The sequence below is a fragment of the Saccopteryx leptura genome, chromosome 1, assembly GCF_036850995.1.
Source record: "Saccopteryx leptura isolate mSacLep1 chromosome 1, mSacLep1_pri_phased_curated, whole genome shotgun sequence".
NCBI classification, from domain to species: Eukaryota; Metazoa; Chordata; class Mammalia; order Chiroptera; family Emballonuridae; genus Saccopteryx; species Saccopteryx leptura.
In genome coordinates this window covers 243,247,139-243,271,220 of record NC_089503.1, presented here as the reverse complement: position 1 = coordinate 243,271,220, position 24,082 = coordinate 243,247,139, and the positions used below count along the sequence as shown (strand labels likewise).

General features: G+C 47.2%; 1 protein-coding gene across 4 annotated transcripts; it reads right to left on the bottom strand.

Moving 5' to 3' along the window:
* Nucleotides 1-2,046: 2,046 nt before the first annotated feature.
* On the bottom strand, nt 2,047-23,667 carry STMN4 (stathmin 4). 4 transcript variants are annotated; one of them, XM_066341461.1, is made up of 8 exons: nt 23,612-23,667; nt 9,072-9,163; nt 7,935-8,030; nt 7,231-7,311; nt 6,589-6,797; nt 5,553-5,744; nt 4,810-4,863; nt 2,047-2,657 (listed from the first exon to the last, which is right to left on the bottom strand). In XM_066341461.1, exons 2-7 carry the CDS (start codon nt 9,082-9,084, stop codon nt 4,843-4,845), a joined length of 612 nt encoding a protein of 203 aa, XP_066197558.1. In that variant the 5' UTR covers nt 9,085-9,163; nt 23,612-23,667; the 3' UTR covers nt 2,047-2,657; nt 4,810-4,842. The 4 variants fall into 4 exon arrangements, with proteins under 4 accessions (XP_066197558.1, XP_066197549.1, XP_066197576.1 ...); XM_066341452.1 differs by lacking the exon at nt 4,810-4,863; XM_066341479.1 differs by lacking the exon at nt 7,231-7,311.
* Nucleotides 23,668-24,082: the final 415 nt, after the last annotated feature.

The window sequence follows — 24,082 nt, the reverse complement described above, 5'->3', positions numbered from 1 at the left end:
TTCTAGCCAAGCCAGTGACTCCTTGCTCAATCCAGCGACCTTGGGCTCAAGCCAGCGACCTTGGGCTTCAAGCCGAAGACGTTTGGGCCCAAGCCAGCAACCGTGGGGTCATATCTATGATCCTATGCTCAAGCTGGCAGCACTGTGCTCAAGCTGGCGACCCCATGTTCAAGCGGTGACCTCAGGGTTTTGAACCCAGGTCCTCAGTATCCCAGGTTGATGCTTTATCCACTGCACCACTGCTTGGTCAGGCATAACCTTTGGATGTTCTTTCAATCAGATTGCTGCCTCTAATTCTATCCTATACAGAAATTCTGGAGCAGCCACAGCCTGAGACACAACTGGTTCCTGTTTGTGAGGAACTTCAAGTCTAATAGATAGATAAGAGAGATAAGCAAACAAATAATTATGTGGTAACCAATGCATATAAGAAGTACAAATGTATTGGTAGAGTCAGGGAACTTAATATCTGAGCTGAGTGTGAAAGAATGCATAGGAATGAATTCAACCAGACATGGGAGAGAAATCCAAGCAAATGCTAAGGTGCTAAGGATGGAGGTTTGGATCAATACAGTTTATCAGAGAATGAAAGGTGAGTTCAAGAGTTTGGTGAACAAGGATGGTGGGAGAGGACCTTCCTCCTGGCCTTGGGTATTCCACTGGGAGGATGGAGACTCTGATGGGGTTAGTTTGTGCGACTAGACCCTTGAAGGCATTAGTGTCTCTTTTTACTCAGAAGCAGACTGTTCTTAACAGCATGACCACAGCTTCTCACTTTCTCAAGCACCATGGCTTCCTGAAGCCCCCAGGGCTAGTCTCCACCTCTGTCTAGGGCACTGACTTCTAAAGGATTTTGATTGTTACCCCCAGTAAGAAATACATTTTATGCTATGACCCAGACCATACATATACAAATAGAAAACTGAAACAATTTCCTTAAATAATACTTTCATTATTGCCTGTGATCACTTTGATATTTTGTTTTCTACTCTATTCCATGTTTAAAAAAGTAAAGTTGGGTGGCTCCCACTAAGTTGATTCCACAATGCAATGAGTCACAATCATAGTTTGAGAAACACTGTCTTAGGGCTCAGATCCTAGTTTGGAAGTGTCAAGACCCAGCACAGTGCAGTGACGAAGAACTCACTCTCTGGGAACACGGTGCCAGAATTGAAGTCCTCATTCTCTTACTTATTACCTGTGCGGTCCTGGGCAAGTTACTTAGCCTTTCTATACCTCAGTTTCCATGTCTTCAAAATGGGAGAATAACAGTATCTACCTGGTAGGCTTCTTGTGAAGCTTAAGTGATATATATGTTTCCAGACCATCACTAGGCATCTAGTAAGTGTTAGCTGCCATCATCATCATCGTTTTCAGCATCATCTTTGTTCCCTCCTGTTATCCTTCCTAGAATGAAGCTAAGTTGTAGTACCGCTGCTGGTGGTGGGAACCAATACCAAAGAGTTTATTTACAAACTGTACAAAACTAGACAGTGTGCGGGGCAAGGTGGGGTGATGCCCCAGGACCCTGTCCACACAGGCTACCCTCCCACTTTTTTTTGCAAGGAGGAGGGGACTCCTTCTCCAGCCATGGCTGCTGTTCTGGATGGCTGACTGCTGGGTCTGCAAGGACCCCTTCTGCGTTCCACTAACAGTTTATTTCCTCACGCACTTTTTATGACCACTTAGAATCCCACACCCCCAAATTGGGGAGGACTTGCTTCTTACTATGCATCTTGGGGGCCATATTAGAAAGTCAATCCATAGAAAGGAAGATTGGATTTCTTTTCTCCTCAATTCAGTGCACTGAATCCAATAAGGGACAGCTCACAAAAAGGAGGACAAGGAGAGGAGGAGAAAGAGGGGGGAGGTACAAGAAGCAACAAACTTTTCAGTTATGCCAAAGGCTGGCATGTTTCAACCCAACCCACCATCTCAGATGCACTGATGGTCAAACTAAGGAACAAAAGGGGCACCTGGTGGTGGGAGCCAAATTCAAGAACATTCTATCAGTCAATGAACCAATTCACAAAATAAAGAACTGGAGACTTGGAATAGATGTTTCATTGGTCATGATGATCAAAAGATGATGGTTAACACACACACACTCAGACCACATCCCACCTGCTGCAGGGCTGACGCAACACCTCTGGGCCCCACCCCCTGGCTGGGCTTCTCCGGCCACAGCCTGCAGCTACTTCCCCACCCAGGCCTCTGCCCTTCAGTCAGGCTCTGCTCTGTCTTTAGCTTCCCTCAACATGGTGCCTGGACGCTCATGGTCAAGATAAACTGAGAACTTGACCTGAGTCTACAGTGGGCAGGGTTGCAATGTCCATGAGTCCTCCTCCATCTCTTTTTCTCTCTCTCTCTCTCCTCTCCCCTCTCCCACCCCATCATTGTTCCCCAGAAACAAATAGGATGGCTTCATTGGTCAATTCTTTACATGTACAAACACTGAAAGCAGAGGGAACACCCCTGGCCCCCCCACCCCCCAAACCCCAGTGCTGCGAGGGCAGCCGGCGGCGGCGAGGCTGCCTCGGAACCGCGGAGCTGCTGGAGCTGTCGGCTGTTCTGGAAACTTCTTTGGCCTCTGGACTTTACCTGGAGGCCTCTTCCTTCAGCTCCTTATTTTTCCGCACCTCTTCTGCGTGCTTGTCCTGGGAAGGAAGGGAGGAAAAGGGGTAGGTCACACCCGGGGGATAGAGGGAGGGACAAGCGAACCCAAAGAATGGCCACCGCCGGAAGTGAAGAGCAGGGTGTCAGGGAGTCCTGAGAAGGGACAGAACGTGACAGGTGAGACTGGCAGAAAGCAGGTGAGTGAGCCTGTTGGTGTAACACCAGGGAGCTCACTGACTGGGGCCAACCTTCTAGGGGACCCACCTCACGGTGACCCCAGTGCCCACCCACCTCTCCCTCCCTCACCTGGCCATCCTGGGGTTTGCACTGAGTATGCTACTTGACTTAAGATAAGCAGCCACTCAAGGTAACTGGTAGAGGAACAGGCAGAACAGATGTGCCCCCTTGAAGGTGTCCCCTATGCCCATGCAACTTGACTGCCACTTTTATTTCCTGTCTCCTTATGAGATTTGTCTAACCCAATTGGTGGAAGATGGGGGCTCTTTAAGTATAAATAGACTGAGGAATTTTTGGAAATACTATCCAAATCCAAAAGGCGAGCTGTCATATAAATGTATTAAGAGAACCCTCTTTTGTTTCACAGCACAATCAACAAAAGATGGGAGCTGACTTCAAAGGCCCATTAGCTATGTGACCTTGACCAACTTACTTTGCTGATCAGGCCTCAGTTCTCCGGTCTTTAAAGAGAGAGACATGTGTGGGAAGCTCGTTCAATTCTAGAATTCTGCGATTTTTAGTGTTTACCACTAGAGTTTATCATTATAACTCATTCATTGTGCAAAGATCCAAGGCCGCTCTTGGGTGACTTCCTTGTGGGCAGGGAGCATGCCTTGCTCTCTTCTGCATCTCTCAATTTCCCCTATGGCGCTTTGCACATAGCTGGTGTTCATTCATGGACCCTGCCACCCCTCTCGATACCATCACATCCAGATATCGAGAATCAGCCTGGAGCAGGCAAATGGAGGCAGTTGAGGTTCCCAGAACATACCTTAAACTACTAAATCTGTCCCTGGAGGGGCCCTAGAATTTTCCATGGTCCCAGGGAAAGGATGGGGAGTGGTGCATCTGAGGCAGTGGATCTCAACCTTGCTACGTGTGTCAGTGCGACCCAGGAAGCTTGTTAAACTGCAGGTCCTCAGACCCCGTTCCTAGAAAGCCAGCATGAGTAGGTCTAGGGTAGAAACCATGTATCTGTAGTGTTAAACTTGACACCAGGTGAGTCTGGTGCAGGTGGTTGATGACCCACACAAATACAAAGGCACTGTTGAAGGTGTCCTTGGGCTGAGCCAGGGCAGAAACTACACACCGATCTCCTGCCTTCCCTGGTGGGCAAGGAGGAATAGAGGTCAAGATCCCAGAGGAGTGAGGCCCAGTGGAATGTCTGTTCCGACACCTTGCTGCTCTGAGTCTTACCCGACCTCCACAGCTATTGCCTCAGAGCCTGAGTCTTTCCAGTCTCAGCATCGACCTCCATGCTCAGCTCAACCCACTGGGCAGAGCCCCAGGTTTCTGGACTCCTTTTTCTTGGCCTCTGATGGCCTCCTCTCTGACAAAAGGCCAGCAGGACAACTGGCGGCTGGTCTCCCTAAAACAAGTATTGAAGGAGCCACCTGGACGTGCAGCCAAAGAGCTGGGTTCTAGGCCCAGCACCACTGTTTAATGGCTGTGTGACACTGGGAAGTCACTTAACTTTCTCTGACATGGTTTCCTCATTGGCAAGATAAAGATAACATTTGCCCTGCTCACCTCATGGACTGGTTGTGAGAACAGGGGTCTGATGAAATAAAAGTGTTGGACATTCTTTTAAATATCATATAATAATACTCTAGCCTCAATCACTTCTTCTGGAGTTGGCCTGAGAGCCCATGCTCTCGTATCCTTATCCTAGATTCTTTATCCTGCAGGAGTTTGCTCCTTGCCATCCCTCAATAACTGAGGAGGGCTGAAATGAGACAAGATCACTTTACTCCTATCTGGTACTTGGCGGAGGCCTTGCTATACGCCATCAGAAAGATGGAGTTTAAGAGCGGAGGGGCTGCCATCTGCTGGCCAGCTGCAGGACATATGCAACATTCAGATTCCCTGTGCAGAAATTAAGTCTTTCTGGTAGCTGATGTGAAGGCCTGAGGCTCTAGGTGATGGACAGAAAGGAGCGGGGACCACGCTGCTCACCATGGGACGAGGCCACCGATCGGGTTCCGGGAGTCACCGCGCAGCAGGCGGCTCCTGGAAATAAAACACAGAGCTGGAGCTCTCCCAGGAGCTGCAGGAGAAACTGGGGCAGCCGTGAGACTCGGGAAATGAGGCCAGCGTGTTCTCAGCAGAATGGGCTGTATTCTGCTGACACGTGAGACCAACCCCAGCCCCTCACGTTTCTCATATTTAGGTGACACCATTTGGTTTATTGACAAAAGGCAGCATATTGGAAAGACCCATGACTCCCTTGGTCCATATCAAGAGAGTTGGAAAGAATCATGTTTCCTGCTTAATGAGCAGCACAGGCCATCATGCCCTTGGCCTAGAGCCAAGAGCTCAAGTCAGCACCTTTCATTGAGTTGAATTGGTCCATTCAAGGATGAAGCTAGGAGTGTACAGCTGCTTGTTTACCCCTCCTCCCTTGCATTAGGCCTGCACTCTTTAGATGATAAGAGGTCTAATACCCCTGAGACAATGAGAAATTTCAACTGTCTAGCTGTGCAACATGTCCCCCAAGGAATTCCAAAGCCCATTTTGTGTTTCTTGCATATGACTTTCCAAACCATCCCTTGGAACTCATTAAGGACCCAGCCTAACAGAAATATACCTGTTTCTGCCCGAGGCTGCTTGCTTTCTGAAATGATATAGAGGTCCATGCTATGTGCCATGAAAGAAAGAGAGTATCCCAGGAGTCTCTTCTCTGATTGGAGACCACTTACCTTTTCTTGCAGCCGTTCCAACATGGCAGCAAGGTGGGCCTCCCGGTTCTCCTTATTGGATTCCATTTTCTGGGCCAGCTTTTCTTTAGCCATCTTAATGAAGTTGTTGTTTTCTTCGATGGCTTTTTGGATCACTTCCCGCTCGTGTTCCCGTTTCTCCGCCAGGTGCTTCAGGAGCTCAGCTTCCTGGTACTAGGGATCCACAAAGGGAGAGAGGGACCTTTGAAGGTGAGCATGCTGGGGGTATTTTTACTGTCATGACTTAAAAGCTCCACACCCAGAACACATGCTTCCCTGAGTCTGGTCCCTGATCTATTAGCAGAAAGCAAGATACTTTCTGGATTCTCTCACCATACCCTCGGTTCTCTTTTCCTCATGGCATTCATTCATTCATTCACTCATTCACAAATACTAAATAACCATACACTATATACCAGGCACTATTCTAGCAACTTGGGGGAAAAGATCTAGTAGAGATACATAAATAACTCAAACCCAGATTAGCGTGAAACATATGCCTGAAGAGGTAGAGAAGACGTGCTATAGGAATTCAAGGGAGGAGACGATTGTTTTCTGCTTGAAGGATGAAGAAAAACTTACATAAAAATAACATCAGAGTTGAGCCATAAGAATCAAGAGAAAACACAGCAGGCACATCAGGGGGTGGAAGTATACCACACTATGACCTTCCTCCCCTCCCCCAATTAAAGTGTCCTTTGTTTACTTGTCTAGTTTTTTCCTAACTCCCTAGTGTTTGTCAATGTTTTACTCTTGTCGCTGTGTATATAAGGCTACCTCTTGGAGGGCTGTATGTAATGCAGTGCCGTATCCCTCCAAACTGTAAGCTCTTAGAGACCAGGGACTTTTCCTTCTTTGTTCCTGCCAATGATACCTCATTCTCTGCCCTGCATGTAGGAAGTGCTGCCTAAACATTTGTAGGTTGGTAGTGACCTGACTCCAACTCCAAGCCACCACCTGTCTTCTTCATCTCCTTCTCCCTCCTGTGGAGATGGAAGGAAGAAAGAACAGCACTGACCTTCCGTCGCTCTTCAGCGGCTTCTAGTTTCTTCTGTATCTCTTCCAGCGACGGGTCTCTCCGCCTGGGTAAGGAGGCATTGAACTCGGGCACCCCATCAAAGGAGGGCGGCTTCAGGATGACTTCAAAGGACTGGCCTGAAGTGCATTTGTTCAGCTCGATGACTTCCATGTCAGAAATTACACACCAGTTCAGGTCTACCGTGTCTGCTGCAGGGAGAGGAACAGGCTGCTCACCCCTTGAAGACCACACGGGCACCCAGAAAGGAGACATGCATGCACACATATGGAGGAGACCTGGGTGCCCAAGACAAACCAGTGACCAAGGTGCTTGGTCTGTCCTCAGTGCAGTACCTAAGGTCAATGGGCTCTGATAGGGCTGGAGGTTGGAGTTACAGTGAGGTCTTGGGCTCCAAGTTTAAGGTCCCAGAATATGTGGTTTCTTATAATGGCGGTAAAGACTGCTTTTGCTTCTGCCATAAGGCTCCTCCCATAGTTGAGCTCTTGCTCAAATTGTCATCTATGGTGGCCAACAGTGGTGTACTTACCCACCACCCACCACCCATCTGCTCCTCTACTCTTTGTCCTGCTACCAATCTGATGTTTCAGCCTGTTGCCACCTCTCCCCCCCTCTCCCTCCTACCCTGCTCTCTTCTTTCTCTCCAGTCAGCACTGTCTTTCCGCTGGCTTTGATCTTTCCTCCTACACTGTCTCCCACACCAGCCTAAACAACAGAAAAAAACAATCTCAGGTAACCAAAACACCCTCACCTCTCATTTCCAGACCAGACCCATCCCTTCCTTTTAACCCCCAGGAAATTAAGAGGTGACCCAATCAGGATGTGTGCCTGCCAGCATCCTAGGACATGATGTCCTGGGACCCGTCAGCATGGTTATCACAGAGCCTCCCTGGGTGGCTACGGGGGAAAGTCCTCTCCCACCTCTGGACTCTCTACCTTTCCCAGAGGACACTTGGTGACCACGGATTCTAATGATTTACACTGGTCTTGCCTCCTCTTCTAGTCTAGGTGTCCCCCAAGGGCACAATCTCTGCTTCCCCTTTGCATTTGTTAAGGGAATGAACGAAAGCTAAGATCAGGAGCCCCCTGCACAGGGTCTGACTCAGACCTTCAGCTGCTGTCTACTCTCCCAGGCCCAGGCCCAGGCCCACTCTGCCTTCACATGGTGCTCAGACCCTCAGAATCCACTGTGGTGATTTTATTGGCTCTGGGGGGAGAGGTGATGTAGAGAGGAGAAGTTCAGAAAACTGGGTGGGGGTGCTGTTCTCATGGATACAAGCCACAGAAGCTCTCCACCCGTGACTTTTTCTCCGGAGGCCCTCACTTACCTTCATAATTATAGGATGACTTATTTAGGGGATCAGCCAGGAAACAGGAGCAAAACAATGACACCAGCGGGAGCTCCTTCATCTTCTCTTTGTAGGCTGTGGAAACACCAGTAGGTGAAGATGGACACCCTCTCCTAGTCTGAAGGTCAGCATCCGGGTGGGTCCGGATGTCCAAGCAGCCGGGCATCCCCGGGCTCTGCAGAGGCACCCAGACCCACCCCATGGCTCGGGAATCCAGCCCCCTTTGCCCCAAGCAGCCCTGTTTAGGATTCCTGTGTGTGATCAGATCTAATTCTGTCCACCTACCAGAACCTGAGCTTTCCAGAGCACTCAGATGATCCCACCTTCTCCTTGGTCCCTCATCTCCCCTCCTAGTGCCCAATGCAAAATGTTGCCAGGTGCTGCCCTGCGCACTGGTGTCTTTGCCCCACACGGCCAAGCACCCTGGGCCGAGTTCCTTATCTCCCCATACTTGCCCAGGACTCTCCATTTCTTTTGCCCCAAGCAGTGCTTTCCTGGAAACACTGCAGGTAAAGAAGTAGCTAAAGAAGCCTACCTCCATCCCTCTGCTCCTGCCCCTCACTGGGTGGCGAGGCCAGGCTGTGAGCCTTCCCTGGTCTTCCCTGTGCGGTGGTCACAGCTAGAAGGGCTGGTGTCCCTGAGAGCTAGAGTGGTGCCCCTACCACTGTCTAGTCTTTCTGTGTCTGAGGAGGGTTTGAAAATTGGAAGGTTACAAACCAGAGCCCAGCCCCACCCTGGTCTGGCATACCCTGGCCCCTGCACCTTCTTGGGACCAATGTGACTTATCTTAAGCCCAGGCATGTTCTGGCTCTCTCAGCTCTCAGCTAATGCCCAGAGCAGTGCCAGGGCACTCTCCTCCTCATTTCCTCTTAAAAACTGAAAACATAATTGGCTGCAAAAAATAACCCATGTGCATTGTAAAAAGTTTTTAAAGCACACACACAGAAGAGCAAAAGGAGGAAGAGCTCAGCTGTGCTCCCAGCCACCACCTGGAGATAACCTCTTGTAACCCTGGGGGCAATTCCTTTACCTTCTGCACACAGGTAAGTACATCTGTGCATGCGCAGAAACGCCCTGTGCTGCAGTGCCCCGTCACATCAACAGTTTGGTACCTACCAGCAAGGGTCATGTTTTCTGGAGAGTGAGAGCTGGATCCTCCCAAAAGTCACAGAGTACGTCTGTCACCAGCTCAGGATGCTCTTACAAATCTAAAAAAAGAGAGAGGTTTTGTATTTTACTGCTGACAAGTTATTTGCACAAGGCAGGTATTTATTTAAGCAGGGAGGGAATCCCGGGCGGTGCCTGGTCTGCTCCCTACTCCAGGCCGTCTCCGTACCCACTCTCCCTTTCCCAAACACCAACCGCTTCCACATCAGCCCAGTTAGGTTCAGTTTCCAGGCACCCATGATGGTTTTATAATTGGTTTCCCAGTCTCAAGCCCCCTGAGTATGCAGATATGGGTCTTCCAAAACTGTATGGATTAAGGGGTGTCCGTCTTTCTCCCTGCACAGCCAAAGCAAGGGTGAGGTTGAGACAAACCCCAAGTCACAATTACCTGGGAGATGTTCACAGAGTAACTGTTATGAATTTCTCCTTATACCCACCCAGAGCTTCCCAATGATCTGTTCTGATATGAATGAGAGGGAATTAGACAGAAGATGTCAAAATACCTCTCCAGGTAAATACCTCTCCAGGTGCCCTCTCACTCCCTCTCCCAGGAATCACTGTCCTACGCACTCCTTGACCCCTCTTAAGACAACTCCAGACTACAGAAGAACAAACATTATTAAGGAATGACGTCTTCAAAATGTAGTTAGTGCGGAGATGGCAGTCCATTTGCGGGATTATTCTGGAGCACAGAGACATGACTCTACACTCTGTGTGAGGCCTGGGGAGCCACGCAGGGACCTCTGGTGTTAGCAGCACACAACAATCCTACATAAGTCAGACAAAAGGGTGGGAAAAGGGCGAATCCGCTCTCTCTGCTTGAAGTGGGAACCCTGTATTCTCCTGCCGTCAGACACAGGAGCTCCTGGGTCTCAGGCCTTTGACTGGACTGAATCACACCACCAGCTCTCTCGGGCCTCCAGCTTATAGATGGCAGATTGTGGGCCTTCTCAGCCTCCGTAATTGCATGAGCCAACCACTCATAACAAATCTCTTTCTATGGATCTATATATGTCCTATTGGTTCTGTTTCGCTGGAGAACCCTAACTGATACAGCCGTCCTCAGTGGTCCCCGTGCCAGCAGAGGGTGGGCTGAGCCAACAGCTTACCTGCTAGCATCCTCACAAGACAAAGGACTCAGACTGACCTAGAACCCCTTTCCTTCCTTAATGGGGACCAAGGTTTGTACTGGCTGGGACAGGCAGGGGCTCCCCTGCCTGTCCCAGCCAGTACAAGGAGTACAAGGAGCAGTGGGCTCAGTTCTTGTTTGGGGCTCAACCAGCGTGGAGTCAAACTCAGACTTCATTTCTCTGACCAGTGGTCACTGGTCACTTCACATATTTAAACTTGCTTTCCGATCCTTATTCTGTACAGAGTTGTACAAATTAGATGAGAAAAGTCTAAGTAAAGCATCCAGCAAACACGAGGTGCTTAATAAATGCTAGTTTCCATGCCTGGCGTTTTTCATCAGGGTGGGTAGCAGATGCCACATGCCTGCTTGAGGCGTTACCTCTGTTTTTCATCAGCCCTGCAAGGACCGTCATGCCCTATTTGCAGATGAGGAAATGGAGATTCGAGGGTTGATGTGGCTAGAGAGTAAAAGAATGGAGATTTGAAGCCAAGTCAGCCGGCCTCAAAGTGCTCTATTCCCGCATCTTCTCCTCATGCTTTGGAGTCAGAGGCCCCACCAGTCCTCCCCAACCCCGCCCGTGCAGCACAATGGGCCTCTCTCCTCGAAGTCAAGCTGACCCTGACAGTACCAGTGACTCCCTGAACAGGGAGGGGGGCCTGAGTGCCTGGATGCGACATCCCTGGACATGAGCCTCCATTCTACACAATCTCTGCTCAATCCCGGCTGACTGTGAAGGCCACTGGTGGAGTGAGTGAGCAGCCTCGGTCTTTACCCTGGGCAAATGGGTGAAGGGGAGACAGAGAATGATGCCCTGGGGAAAAAAGGGGAACTGAGCTGGGCTTTTCTATAGGAGCAGATACCTGGAGTCAGGAACCCTGTCCCTTATCATGAGGTGACAATGATAATTAAGACCCTACACTTATAAAGCACTTTACAAGTTACAGTTTCTGTCACCCACATATCCCAGTTGATCTTTGCACAAGGTTGGGCTAGGCTTACAAGAAGGACATCATCAACTTCACTTTCAGATGAAGAATCTGGGGCTCAGAGAAGTTAAGACTTTTGGCTAAGGTCACACAGCTAGCTGGAGGTAGAGCTGGTTCTAAGATCCAGGTCTTCTGACTTGTCATCTCTTCCTTGTGGGCAGTGGAGGGACTAGATGTTAACTTCTCATTCTTCAATGGCGCTGGGGACTCAGGAAAAGTCAGTCTGGCCTGAAGATATGATTTAATTAAAATATGTAATAAGTGCTTTCTACATTTCTATGGATGATACTGTGCTGCTCAGAGTTTAAGAAAAGGAAGAACCAGGTAGAGAACACAGGTCAGAGAGGCAGAGAAGGAAGAGCCAGGTAGAAACATAGATCAGAGAGTTAGAGAAGGAAAAGCAGGGCAAGGCACAGATGAACCTCGAGATGGACAAGGTACTCATGGCCAAGGGGTTTGTAACTGAGAGCACTCAGTTTCACAGGGTTGCACTTGGCATAACTAAAAATGTGTATTTGTAGACCATCTATTATGTGACAAATGCATTCACTTTAATTTTCATAATAACCCTGTGACTTAGGAAATGCCATCTCTTTCTTGTACATGTGGGATCTGAGGCTCAGAAAGGCTGCGAAGTTTTTAAGATCACTTAAAAACTTGTGTGTTGGGTTGAATGGTGTCTTCCAGTAAGGTATATCCAAGTCCTAACCCCTGCAACTTGTAAGTGTAACTTTATTTGGAAAGGGTCTTTATAGATTTAACTAAGTTAAAGATCTCAAAATGAGAGCATTCTATATTATCTGGGTAGCACCTAAATCTAATGATAAGTGTTCTTATAAGAGACATACAAAGCAGAGACACACAGAGAAGAAGGGCATGTGAAGATGGAGGCAGAGCTGGTGTGATGCTGCCATAAGCCAAGGAATGCCTGAAGCCACCAGAGTCTTTGGGGGGAGTATGGTACTGCTGACACCTTGATTTTGGACTTCTGGACACTAGAACTGTAAGAGAATGAATTTCTGTTGTTTTAAGCTACTAGGTTTGCGGTAATTTGTTCCAACAGCCACAGGAAACCGATACATTCAGTGAGTGCCAGCCAGGGCTCAAACTCACGATTCCTTGACCTTATCTCATCTACCAGTGTTTCTACAAGGTCTGATATTTTCCTCAAGATAAACCTGGTACATGCACCTGTGGGTACATGGGGTCCTTATGAGCTTTTGTACTGATAGTCATGTCATTTTTGTTGCACTCAAGCCCCAAATGTTGCTGCCCTTGGAACATTCTGAGAAAGAACATAAGGGGGCAGTGAGTAGGGCTTGACTCTTCTGAAGGGTTCAGCAATGCAAAGGCGCCCTAGGCCATTGGCTGGTGGTAGCCACAGCAGGGAGCCCGACTTTACCCTTAATTAACCTGTGGCATCAGTGTTGGGTGGGGCTGGACATGCTCCCTCTCAGCATTCAGCCTGTCTCTGAGAACTCAGGTTGTCATATGGGTTGGACTCAGATTGAAGTACACCGCTTGGTGGTTCTAATGAGGTCAACTACAGCCTGGAGGCCCTTCAGAACAGCTCTGAAGAGGCTCCAAGCCTCTGTTCTCCCATCTTAGACACCAGCTAAGATGCTCCTGGGCACCAGCTAAGATGCGTGCCACCAGGCCATGCTCCTGGGCATGTTCAGTCAACCCCAAGGCCTACAAACCAGCCTTAGTCCTAGAGGCCTAGGAGCTAAAAGCTTCTCACAGTGCTGTGGGATCTGCTAACTGGCTTGGTTGTTTGGGTCATGTTGTCATGCCTGTAATACCAGTGATGGAGTGGGGTCACCAGGTCTGTCCTGGGACTGTCAAAAAGGGAGCAGTTAGGGTGTTATTGCCCAAGGTCAGAGAACAGATTGCCAGGAAATGCAGGAGCTAGGATGAAGATTAAGAGATAATGGAGGCCAGAATAAGCATGAGTCCATGAGGTCAGGCTCATCCGTGGGAAATTCTAGGGAGGACATCAGACATCAGAGCATCATAAGACAAAACCCCACGCTGAGGCAAACCTCTAGGCTTCCCATAGACTCCTTATGTGTTTTCTGTTAAGGCAGAAGCCACTATCAGGCCTTGGGTAGCCTAAGGAAGACCAGCAAACCGACCACAGTCAATAGTAGCAAAGATCAAAGGGGCCTTCAACTGAAGGCTGATGTGTCACAATAGCTCACTTGGCAACTACAGAACCAGAGCTAGAGCTCAGGACAGTGGCCTTCTGCCCAGTGTTTGTCCCCACTTTTTTTTTAAGTGAAGGAGAGAGAGACAGATAGGGACAGACAGATAGGAAGGGAGAGAAAGAGAAGCATCAACTTCTAGTTGCGCCACTCCAGTTGTTCATTAATTGCTTTCCCATACATGCCCTGACTAGGGGGTTCCAGCAGAGCCAGTGACTCCTCTCTCAAGTCAGTAACCTTTGACCTCAAGCCAGTGACCATGGGGTTATGTCTATGATCCCACACTCAAGCCAGAGACCCTGCGCTCAAGCTGGCGACCTCGGGGTTTTGAACCTGGGTCCTCAGAGTCCCAGGCCGACACTCTAGCCACTGTGCCACTGCCTGGCCAGGTAGTCAAGAACTTTTGACAAGAGGCGGGGCCACTCCAGGCAACCCTGTCCCTGGACTGTCAGTTATGATCCAGTATAGCAGGTGTTGAGAGTGACTCAAGCTTCAGATGCTAAAAACGAGAGTGTGATGGGTTATTATGCATTTAGTTTCTGCAATACCTCTAATCTTGCAATGGCTTTGGGACTTGATCATGTGATGGCTGTGTGACTGAGTTTACCAGAGGTCAGAGGTGGCCCATTGGGCTGCATTCAGGGTACATTGGGACTGATTGCTAGAATAGGAAGAGAAAGATCAGAGACCTCCAGGCCAGGGTAAGGGTTTGTTCTTTATCTTCTATTCTGTAGGAAGCCACTGACATCTTTTGAATAAGGAGAGAGAAAATGGTGATGCTAGATTTGTACCCAGAAAACCACAGACATTATCTCAGTTTATTCTCTGAGGTTTTTTTCTAATGAAGAGATAGGAGCTCAGCAGAGTCAAGTTAATTGCACCATGTCCTACAGGGAGCAAGGGTTAGAGCTGGGATTTTCATTCTGAAGCCTGGCTTTGTCTTTGCACTAGGTTATACTCCTAGTGCAAAAAGATTCATTTGGCAGCATGCTCTTGGGGGAAAGGTGAGGAAGGGAAGGCAAAAGCTGAGACTAGGCAGTAAATGTTGAGGACCTGCCTGGAACAAGTTAAACCCTGCACTGTTGGCAGCCCACCCAGCACCATTTTCCTGCACTGATCCATACATTTCCCCCAGCTCCAACATCTAAGAGTCTGTATGTGGAAATACAAATAATCACACATTTGCTTTCCTAATGAACTGAACTGCTAGCATAATTGGCACAACTGATTAGTGATTGTCCCACCAGGCAGAGATTTGAGGCCATTAGGAGATGAGACACAGAATGAGTGAGTTTTGATCAGGGGTGAGAGTGACTGGTGGCGAAGGTCTAGAAACAGGCTATTGACTGAAGAGGGATCTCATGGGTTCCCCAGTTTCCCCCTAGAACATTAGAATGTCAGAGATGGAGAGACCTGACCATCACTAGCCAGTGGTTTGCCACTGGAGGCAGCCTCACTCCCAGGAAATATGTGAGGCATTTTGATGGTCACTAGACTGGGGGTAGTACTTGGGGGACTTTAGTGGGCAGGAGCCAGGTAGTTTAAGTATCTTGTATGGCATGCAATATTCGCGCACAATCAACAATTGTCCTCTCTGAAATGACAATATCCTCCTTCCCGGGGGCCAGAGTTCCTGCGATCATACTGAGGTGGTGGCAGAGATAGGATCGGAGTCCAAATTTCTGGGTTCCAGCATCAGTAGCCTCTCTTCATACTGACCCCTTCTCTCCCACAGGCCAGGATGTGAGTGAACAGCCCGCAGGGGGCCACCAGAGCAGCAGTAAAAAGATGGAGATGCATAATGGACACGACAGCAGATGGACTTACTTACATGACCAGAAGCAGTGACCCACACTCTCAGGCTGTCTGTGATATAGTCAGTGATCAGGAGCTGACAGAGAAGAGTAACCAGTTCTCAGATGCCAAATGGCCATTTATTGGGTGCACACCTGACCTCCTACGGTGCCCCTGAGTGCCCACACAGCCAGAGTGAGCAAGCATTTTATTTGTCCCTGTGAGAAATGCCTGGAGAATGCCATCAGGGTATGTCCATTGCCATGTAGACTATTTTTGAGAGATAAGAAGCTTATGTAAATCTAAGTAGTTTGAATAAAGTAGTTCCTGGCAAGAGTGTTCAGAGATCATAGGGGAACTCAGCACAGAATCAAGGCATAGAAACAATGAGTTCTGACTCAGGCCCTCTGACCATGGCAGTACAGGAAGATGACTCTTAGGTCCGGGCCAATTATCAGTCTTTTAAAAGTTCTGTTGAGCCTGACCAGGTTGTGGTGCAGTGGATAGAGCGTCGGCCTGGGATGCAGAGGACCCAGGTTCAAAACCTTGAGGCCGTTGGCTTGAGCCCAAAGTCACTGGCTGGACCAAGCGGCCACTCACTCTGCTGTAGCCCCCTAGTCAAGGCACAGATGAGAAAGCAATCAATGAACAACTAAGGTGCCACAATGAAGAATTAATGCTTCTCAGTTCTCTCCCTTCCTGTCTGTCTGTCCCCCCCACCCCGCTCTCTCACAAAAAACCCCACAAACGTCCTGTTGAAGTTATGTATTCACCTGGAATAAGCTGCATAAGCTACCTATCAGATCATGGACTCATATCCTCTCTGTACAGTAAGACTGGTTACTTCATGCTGATCGGAGGCTCTGATTGGAAGCCACATCTTATATCATTCTTTCCATAATTATTATTGAATATTTAATTCTGTGCCAAGCCCTTGGCTAGGTCTTAAAATAACTAGAGGGGTTTTTGATGATGAAAAGTGAAACAGGTCCCCTGGGTGGGAATTTGGAGCCTTTGGAAGTTTCACAGATGCTCTGTGGTCCTTGGGCAATTCTCCGGCCATGACGTGGAACATGTTATAAAGGGAGAGGAGTGGGTGTCAGAGCACAGGCCAAGGAGGGCTAGTGAGACACCAGAGGGAATTGGAGCCAAGAAGAACAGTGTGTGATAATTGGCTTTGAGGGACTGGTGTTTGTTTAAGCACGCCCCTCTGGCTGGCTTCAAGAGGAAGAGATGGTGGGCGCCGTGGTCTGGAGTCACTGTCAGCCAGTAGTACCTAATGGCCTTAGAAATGCAGCTTTAGTTGTGCTTCTAGGAAAAAATGAGGTGTCACCTGTTGGCAAGCACAGAGCTCTGAGATTTATGTTTATGTTGGGAGGCAAGCCAGAAAAGGGAAGTGAAGTCTGGATAACAGACAGCCCCAAATAATCCACAGAGGTGACACTTTCTGGGCTATTTTTATTTTGAGTTAATATATACAGAAGAACCAACATGTTAGAAGTAAAGCTCAGGGGCACAGACTTTCATTCAGTGTCACTGGATGGTGTGCAAGGCTTTGTGACTCAGGTACTTTGCGAGGTCCTGGGTTCAAAGCACTTGGAGGAATCAGCTTCTGGAACAAGCCTGTGTAGTCTTATTCTAGTCACAACATTAGGAGTATTTTGTAGCATTTTACAGTTTACCAGGCACTTTCAAATGCACATGTATGCACATATGCATTTTATATGTAATGTTTAATTACAAATGTATTAACATAATATTTTAGAACATCTATGTGACAAAGAAAAGAACTGTCATCTTGCTACTTTCTGCTAATAGCATTTTCTTGTAGTTTTTTTCTTACATTTATTATCTGTGATCTGAGAATGTATATTTCACCACTTCATTCTCCCCAAATCCTGTGAAATAGATACTATTATACCCATTCTACACATGGTCAGTTCAGGTAAGTGACTTGGTTTGCCTAGAAGTCAGTAAAAAATAATGAAGATGGGATTCAAATCCAAGTCTTCTTATATCAAAGGCCATGCTGTTTCCAGTAAAGTCCCATGCTACTTCCTCAAATCCAAGGCCAAGCATAAATGGAAGCAAGGCAGATGATTGCCTCCGGTGTGTGGCTGAAGGGTATACGAAGGCTCATTTGCCCTGAATCTGCCTCTCAGCTGTGGGTGGCATACGTGCTTAACATTCTCGCCATGAAGCTCTCCTTTATATCTGGCTTTGCCTCAGAAAGCCCCTGTTAAAATGTGCACACATGACCTATCAAATGTAATAAATTAAATCATTTCTGTGCAGAGCACAGGCAATAGAACTTGTAAACATTTTCAGAATGTTAAGCTCTCTGACCTAGATGGGAGGAGCCATGGAGATTACCAGTATTGAAACAATTTTTTAAAATTTATTGATTTGAGAGAGAGAGGAAGTGGGGGGGGGGAGAGACAGACAGACAGGAACATCTGTTTATTTGTTCCTGTCTATGCCCCGACCAGTGAGTGATTGAACTGGCAACCACTGTGCTTTAGGATGAAGCTCTATCCAATCGAGCTATCCGGCCAGAGTGTTTAGCATTTTCATTTCCCACCCTTTTCCAGATGAGGAGACGGAGGGCCCAGGAAAACCAGTGCTCTTCCCAGGATCACTAAGTAGCCATACCAGAGCCAGCATTCAAGCCTGCATTTAGCTATGCTACAGGGAGACTCTTATCTTTCACAACAATACTCTTGTTTTCTTTGGTCTTTCATTCTTCTCCAATGCTTTGTGAGTTTTACATCTTGTTTTTATCTTGTTAATATTTATATCTATGTTTCACTACATTGAGCATAAAACAGTATCTAATGGTTTCCTTTGTATGAGATGGTTTTGTCAGAATGATCTGGATTTTCAGTTATGAATTACTGTTATTGCTTTATATATTGAGAATCTACTCTCTGCACTATGTGAGGTAGTAGGAAGGAATACAATAATGAATTTAACAGATGTATTTCCTTGCCTCAAGATATTTCACAGTTGCATTCAGCTTTATAAGCATTTTGATTACAATCAGACAATGACTAAACTCTAGTGTTTTCTTTCTTCATGACCATTATCAATATTCTTTTTGTAGTAGAATTCTCTGATTTGATAAAAAAACAAATTTGCTAGAAGAAATTAGCGAGGCTACTTGTGGAGTAATTTTTTTTTTTCTAGGAAGGACTCATGGAATACTTGTTGGGTCCTTACATATCTGGTTTGGCGGCAGGTGCAGAAGACAGACCCGAGGCAGTATCAGCGGTCTAGTGTGTTTGTGCCATCAGCAGACAGAGCCTTTCAACCTGTTTCATGCGCACTGGTCCTCCCTTAACCACGGGGATAAGCTCTAAGACCCCAGTTAATGCCTGAAACTGCAGATAGCACTGAACACTATATGTCCTATGTTTTCTCCTATACATTCATACCTTTTCACTTAAAGGAAGCTCTTTATAGCTACTTTTAACATATCTGCACTGCCAGCATCACTAACCTTGCCCTTTGGGGCCATTATTAAGTAAAATAAGGGTTACTTGAACACAAGCACTGAGGTACCACGACAGCCTATCTAATAACTGGGATGGCTACTAAGTGATTAATGGGTGTGGAGCGAATACAGCTGGAAACTCTGGACAAAGAGATGATCCTCAACCCAGGTGGGCCAGAATGGGCCAGAGTGAGAGTTCATCACGCTACTCAGAACACCATGCAAGTTAAAACTTAAGAATTGCTTATTTATGGGATTTCATATAATATTTTCAGACTACTATTGACCAAGGGTTACTGAAACCATGGAAAGTGAAACAGTAGACAAGAACTACTGTTCTCGATTTAAACCTTGCTCCCTACCTGGTCTGGATTCCTGGGCACTGACACCCACATGATCCACTGGAATTCTGCACTCTGCCCCTCCCCCTCCCCACTGGATCTCTGAGCTCAGCTGCTCAGATCTTTTTTCTGGATTCACGTTTCCTGGTTTGTACTTTGAACTCCTGGGTTGCTTGTGCCCTGTCATAAATTGGGCCAACCACCCCAGACTCCTGCCGCTTCTGATCTGTTCTGTCCTCTTGCTTCCCACCACCAGCTGACAGCAGGGGTGGACACACAGCTGTCAGGTTATTGTTTTTCCTTATGGGAAAGGCCAGTAAGCTTTGGTGGGAAACATGGAGATGGGTATGTGGGGGTGGGGGTTAATATACCTACATCTGTCTTTCTGTCTATTTAGTGGGACTAAAAATGAAAAACCTTGCAAAAATGCTTTTTAAATGGCAGGAAAGATTGTTTTTTGGTCTTTATTCCTCCCCAAAGAAAAACAGAAAAAGTAACCTTTTCCAGACTATCTCGTCTCTAAATATAGCAAATTTTAATTTTATAAGCACGCTAAATTAGACATGATGGATGTTTATTTTCTGGGCTGAGAGAGAGGGAGAGAGAAAGAGAAGGAGAGGCAGAGGGAGAGGGACAGACTTTGGTTATTTTAAAAATTACATTATAAAAATTACAGGGCATTATAAAAATCACATTTTGCATATTTAAAAAATTTCCCAAAGATTTCTATCCTCCTGCAAAAAAGTCTCATTTCTAACTACTCGTGACTTCAAAATCTCTGGGAATTCTATGCCTCCAAGTGGGAATCTCCAGGTAAGTAGAAAATAATATAAAAATATCAAGGAGGTCTAGGGATAACATCTTAAGGGTTCAGAAAAAAATAAGCCTTTCTTTGGTTAGGATTTTTAATTTTTTTTTTTTTTTTTTTTTTTTTTTTTTTTTTCATTTTTCTGAAGCTAGAAACAGGGAGAGACAGTCAGACAGACTCCCGCATGCGCCCGACCGGGATCCACCCGGCTCGCCCACCAGGGGCGACGCTCTGCCCACCAGGGGGCGATGCTCTGCCCATCCTGGGCGTCGCCATGTTGCGACCAGAGCCACTCTAGCGCCTGAGGCAGAGGCCACAGAGCCATCCCCAGCGCCCGGGCCATTTTTGCTCCAATGGAGCCTTGGCTGCGGGAGGGGAAGAGAGAGACAGAGAGGGAAAGCGCGGCGGAGGGGTGGAGAAGCAAATGGGCGCTTCTCCTGTGTGCCCTGGCCGGGAATCGAACCCGGGTCCTCCGCACGCTAGGCCGACGCTCTACCGCTGGTTAGGATTTTTATTTTTAAATATTAAATTACTTAAAATCAAGAACATGAAAGATCTGAATTTTCCTGTTTTTTTCTTTCTTTCTTTCTCTGTGGCTCGGTTAATATAGATTCTCTCTCTCCTCTCTCTTTCTTTTTCTTTCTCCCTCTCTCTCCTTCCTTCTTTTCCCCATGTCCCTTGTTTCTGTTCCGCTGCCTTTCTCTCTGGATCTTGGTTCATCAGTCTCTGTTGCTCTATTTAAGTCTCGTCAGCAGTCCCGTTTTTGTTTCGTAGGTTGAATGTGGTTCCAATGGCCTGGCTGGATGAGAGAAGGCAGCCAGCCTCGCTTGGCTCTTGGATTTCTTTTATGGAGCCAAATAAAATCTAGATATTAAACAAAACTTCAATACACTCCCATTACCCCACTGCAAATAGAGTGTCTGCTTAATAGTCTGCTCAGGACACAAGACTTCTCTATCTTTGATGGATCATTAGAACAAAGTATCTCCCTAAAGAGACATAATTTTTTTTTTCCATTTAAAACAATACTTGGGTTCAGTTGTACCTCTGGGCACTTATTTTGTACCTGGTAATAAGGACACATATGAATAAGACAGTTCTCCTTACAAGACGTTCAGTCTACAACATGGGTGGAGCTTGAGGACATTGTGTTAAGTGAAATAAGCCAGTCACAAAAAAGACAAATACTGTGTGATCCCACTTATATGACAGAATATAGAATGATGGTTGCCATGGACTGGGGGGAGGGGAGTGGGCAGTTATTGTTTAATGGGGACAAAGTTTCAGTTTGAAAAATTGAGCCTGGCCAGGGGGTGGCACAGTGGATAGAGCATTGGACTGAGACGTGGAAGAACCAGATTCAAAACCCCGGGGTCTCCGGTTTGAGCGTAGGCTCACCAGCTTGAATGCAGGATTGCTGGCTTGAGCCCCAGGTTGCTGGCTTGAGCAAGGGGTCACTCGCTCTGCTGTAGCCCCTGGGTCAAGGCACATATGAGAAAGCAATCAATGAACAACTAAGGAGACAAAGGAGCCACAAAGAAGAATTGATACTTTTCATCGCTCTCCTTTCCTGTCTGTCTGTTCCTATCTGTCCCTCTCTCTGATTCTCTGTCTCTGTCACACATAAAAATAGTTGAAAAGGTTCTGAAGATAGATGGTGGTGATGGTTGAACAACAATGTGAATGTACTTAGTGCCACTGAATGGTGCACTGGAAAATGATTAAAATGGTAAATTTCATATTATGTGTATTTTACCACAATTAAAAAAATTAAAAGGAAGTTTATAGTCTAGTCTAGTAAGAATTATTTATCCACAGGCTTACAGTCTTATAGTTAGTAAAAGGAGTTCAAGGTCTCTCAGCCCAATGTTTCTCTAACCTTTTTCTTGAGATCCATAATAAAAAACTACATTTTTATATCATAATCTGGTTGTATATATCATGCTACTGATATATACATATATAGTCACTGGTCCATACACATACACAGACAAACATAAATGTATACATGACTGAAATATAAACATGAATATACTTATATTTATAAATATATACATAACTAAAAATATGTAACTGAAAGTGGTACAGGAAACATTATTTATTCTACTATATGGGGTATGTTCTGACTCTTTTACACTATTTTAGCCCATTTTATTTAAAAAAGACAGTTAAAATCCACAAACTGATTTCACAATCCACTAATTGGTCTCAATCTACAGTTTGCAAAACAGTAACCCAGACTAGTCTCCAACATAATGCAGAAATTTCCTCTATACCCACCCCGCTGGGTGGTAATACAATTTCTGTTTGAATGCTTTTTGGGTTGGGGAACTCGCTCTCTACAATACTCTATGATGGATTCATTTAGCAATTAAAGATCCTCACCTACTCCAAACCTGTCCCAGAAGGGCTGGGGCCCTCTGATAGGTGTTCAGGTGCTGGTGGTGATAAGTGGGCTTCAAGGAGGAGTAAAGGCATAGTTCTGGGACAGCAAGGTGGGGGCTTGGGACGAGCTGAGGCAAGGGACGGTTGGCTCAGCTGGAGGACAGAGCAGGGTCTCTGAGAGACTCGAGCTCCGCTGGGCAGACTTTGTGCCCCGGCCTCCTCGGTGCTTGCTCCTGTACTCTGATTATTTCCTCATCTGACCGATGATCTCATTCTCCCAGCACCCTGACTCCCTACCTGTGGGAGGGGTTTCCTCCCCCTCCAGGGGCCCTCAGCCTCAGTAGAGACAATTCCCCTCCTTCCCTCTCCACCTCCCACCCTCCCTGCAGGACTCAAGCAGGCCACTGCTGGCCACCCCTCCTATTTTTATGGTCTTGAAACATGGGGTATCCCTGCCCTGGTGTTCAGACATGAGCTGCCTGAGTATATCTGAGCCTTCTCAAGGGGTCCTGGAGACCTGCCCTTTTTCAGGACAATGAGACTCCTCCACACCTGACTGTCTCTTCTTGGCAGGAATAAAACAAAGACAGCACCACCATGTGGGGATAGCTGGCCGGTGGATGTCAACCCTCTGGGTCCTGCCTGAGAAAAGGACAGTGCCTCTACTCCAGGGGAGGGTGGCAGGCGGAGCGAGGAGGAGCCGGAATGGCCACAAGCAGGGAACAGGGCGTGGCCATTGTGGGTCCCCTCAGTTTGCAGCTTTACAGCCGGCCACCCTGCCTGGTGTTGGTAGGATCAGGTTGACTTCAGGGCAGGGCGGGGCAAGAAAGAAGTGGTGATCTCATTGCATCCTTAGAACCAAGAGAAAAAAGTAACTCAGTGCAGATAGAGGAAAAAGAAATGGATGATACAAAGGGAAAGGGAGAGGGAAAAGCTGGGGCTGAGGAAGGAAATGTAAAACACAGGGCTGCTTCTAGCTCAAAAGGCGTCTGGGGGTCAGAGCCAGCTCCAGGGAAGCCAGACTCTGAGCAACACCTTCCTTCTCAGCAACAAAATATTTTTATGCAGAAGAAAAACTCACTGTGGACATCTGACCCAGGCAGTTTCCGCTCATCCTCTCTTTCCTGAGCACAGGAATAGAAGGCGTGCCTGCAGCCCTCTGTCAAGGCCATTTTCCCCTCCTCTCCCAATTTCCCGAGATTTGACAAAGTTTAATTGATTGAGTTAAACCAAAAAGCAACACAATAGGCGCCAAACCCCTCGCTGTTTCTCCTCTTTGAAGCTGCTGGTTTTCTTTATCTTTTATCTGAAAAGCCTCAAATAATTTGCATTTCATTTCTACTTACCTGCAGTCCAGTTAGAGGCAAGCTGCTCCCTTCTTCACTCCCTCAATTAGTGGTACCCTAGGCTTCTCTCCACATCAGCTCTTGCCATGACATCACCTCCAAGCTCTGTGATTGGCCAACGGTGGTTGCTTGGCAATTGGACAGTCTCCTCTGGCAAAGTAGGGATTGCCTGAGTGAGTAACTCTTAGCAGACCAGGGAGTGGAAGATGATGTCACACAAATAGCCTGCCTGCTTTCCCTGCTGCCTGTAGAGCGGGGAACCGGAGGCTGAGGGTAGGGATGGAGAGAGAAAGAGGCAGCGGTGTGGGAAGGTGGGGGTGAAGGCACAGCCTGCAAGCTGAGCCGCCCAGGGAGCCAGAGCACCTGGAGAGGGGGAATGATGAATGATTTCCAGAATTTTTAGCTCTTTTAGATCTGAGGGTGGGAGAATATGGAATCTAGAGGAGAAATCAGAAAGCACAGATAAATCCT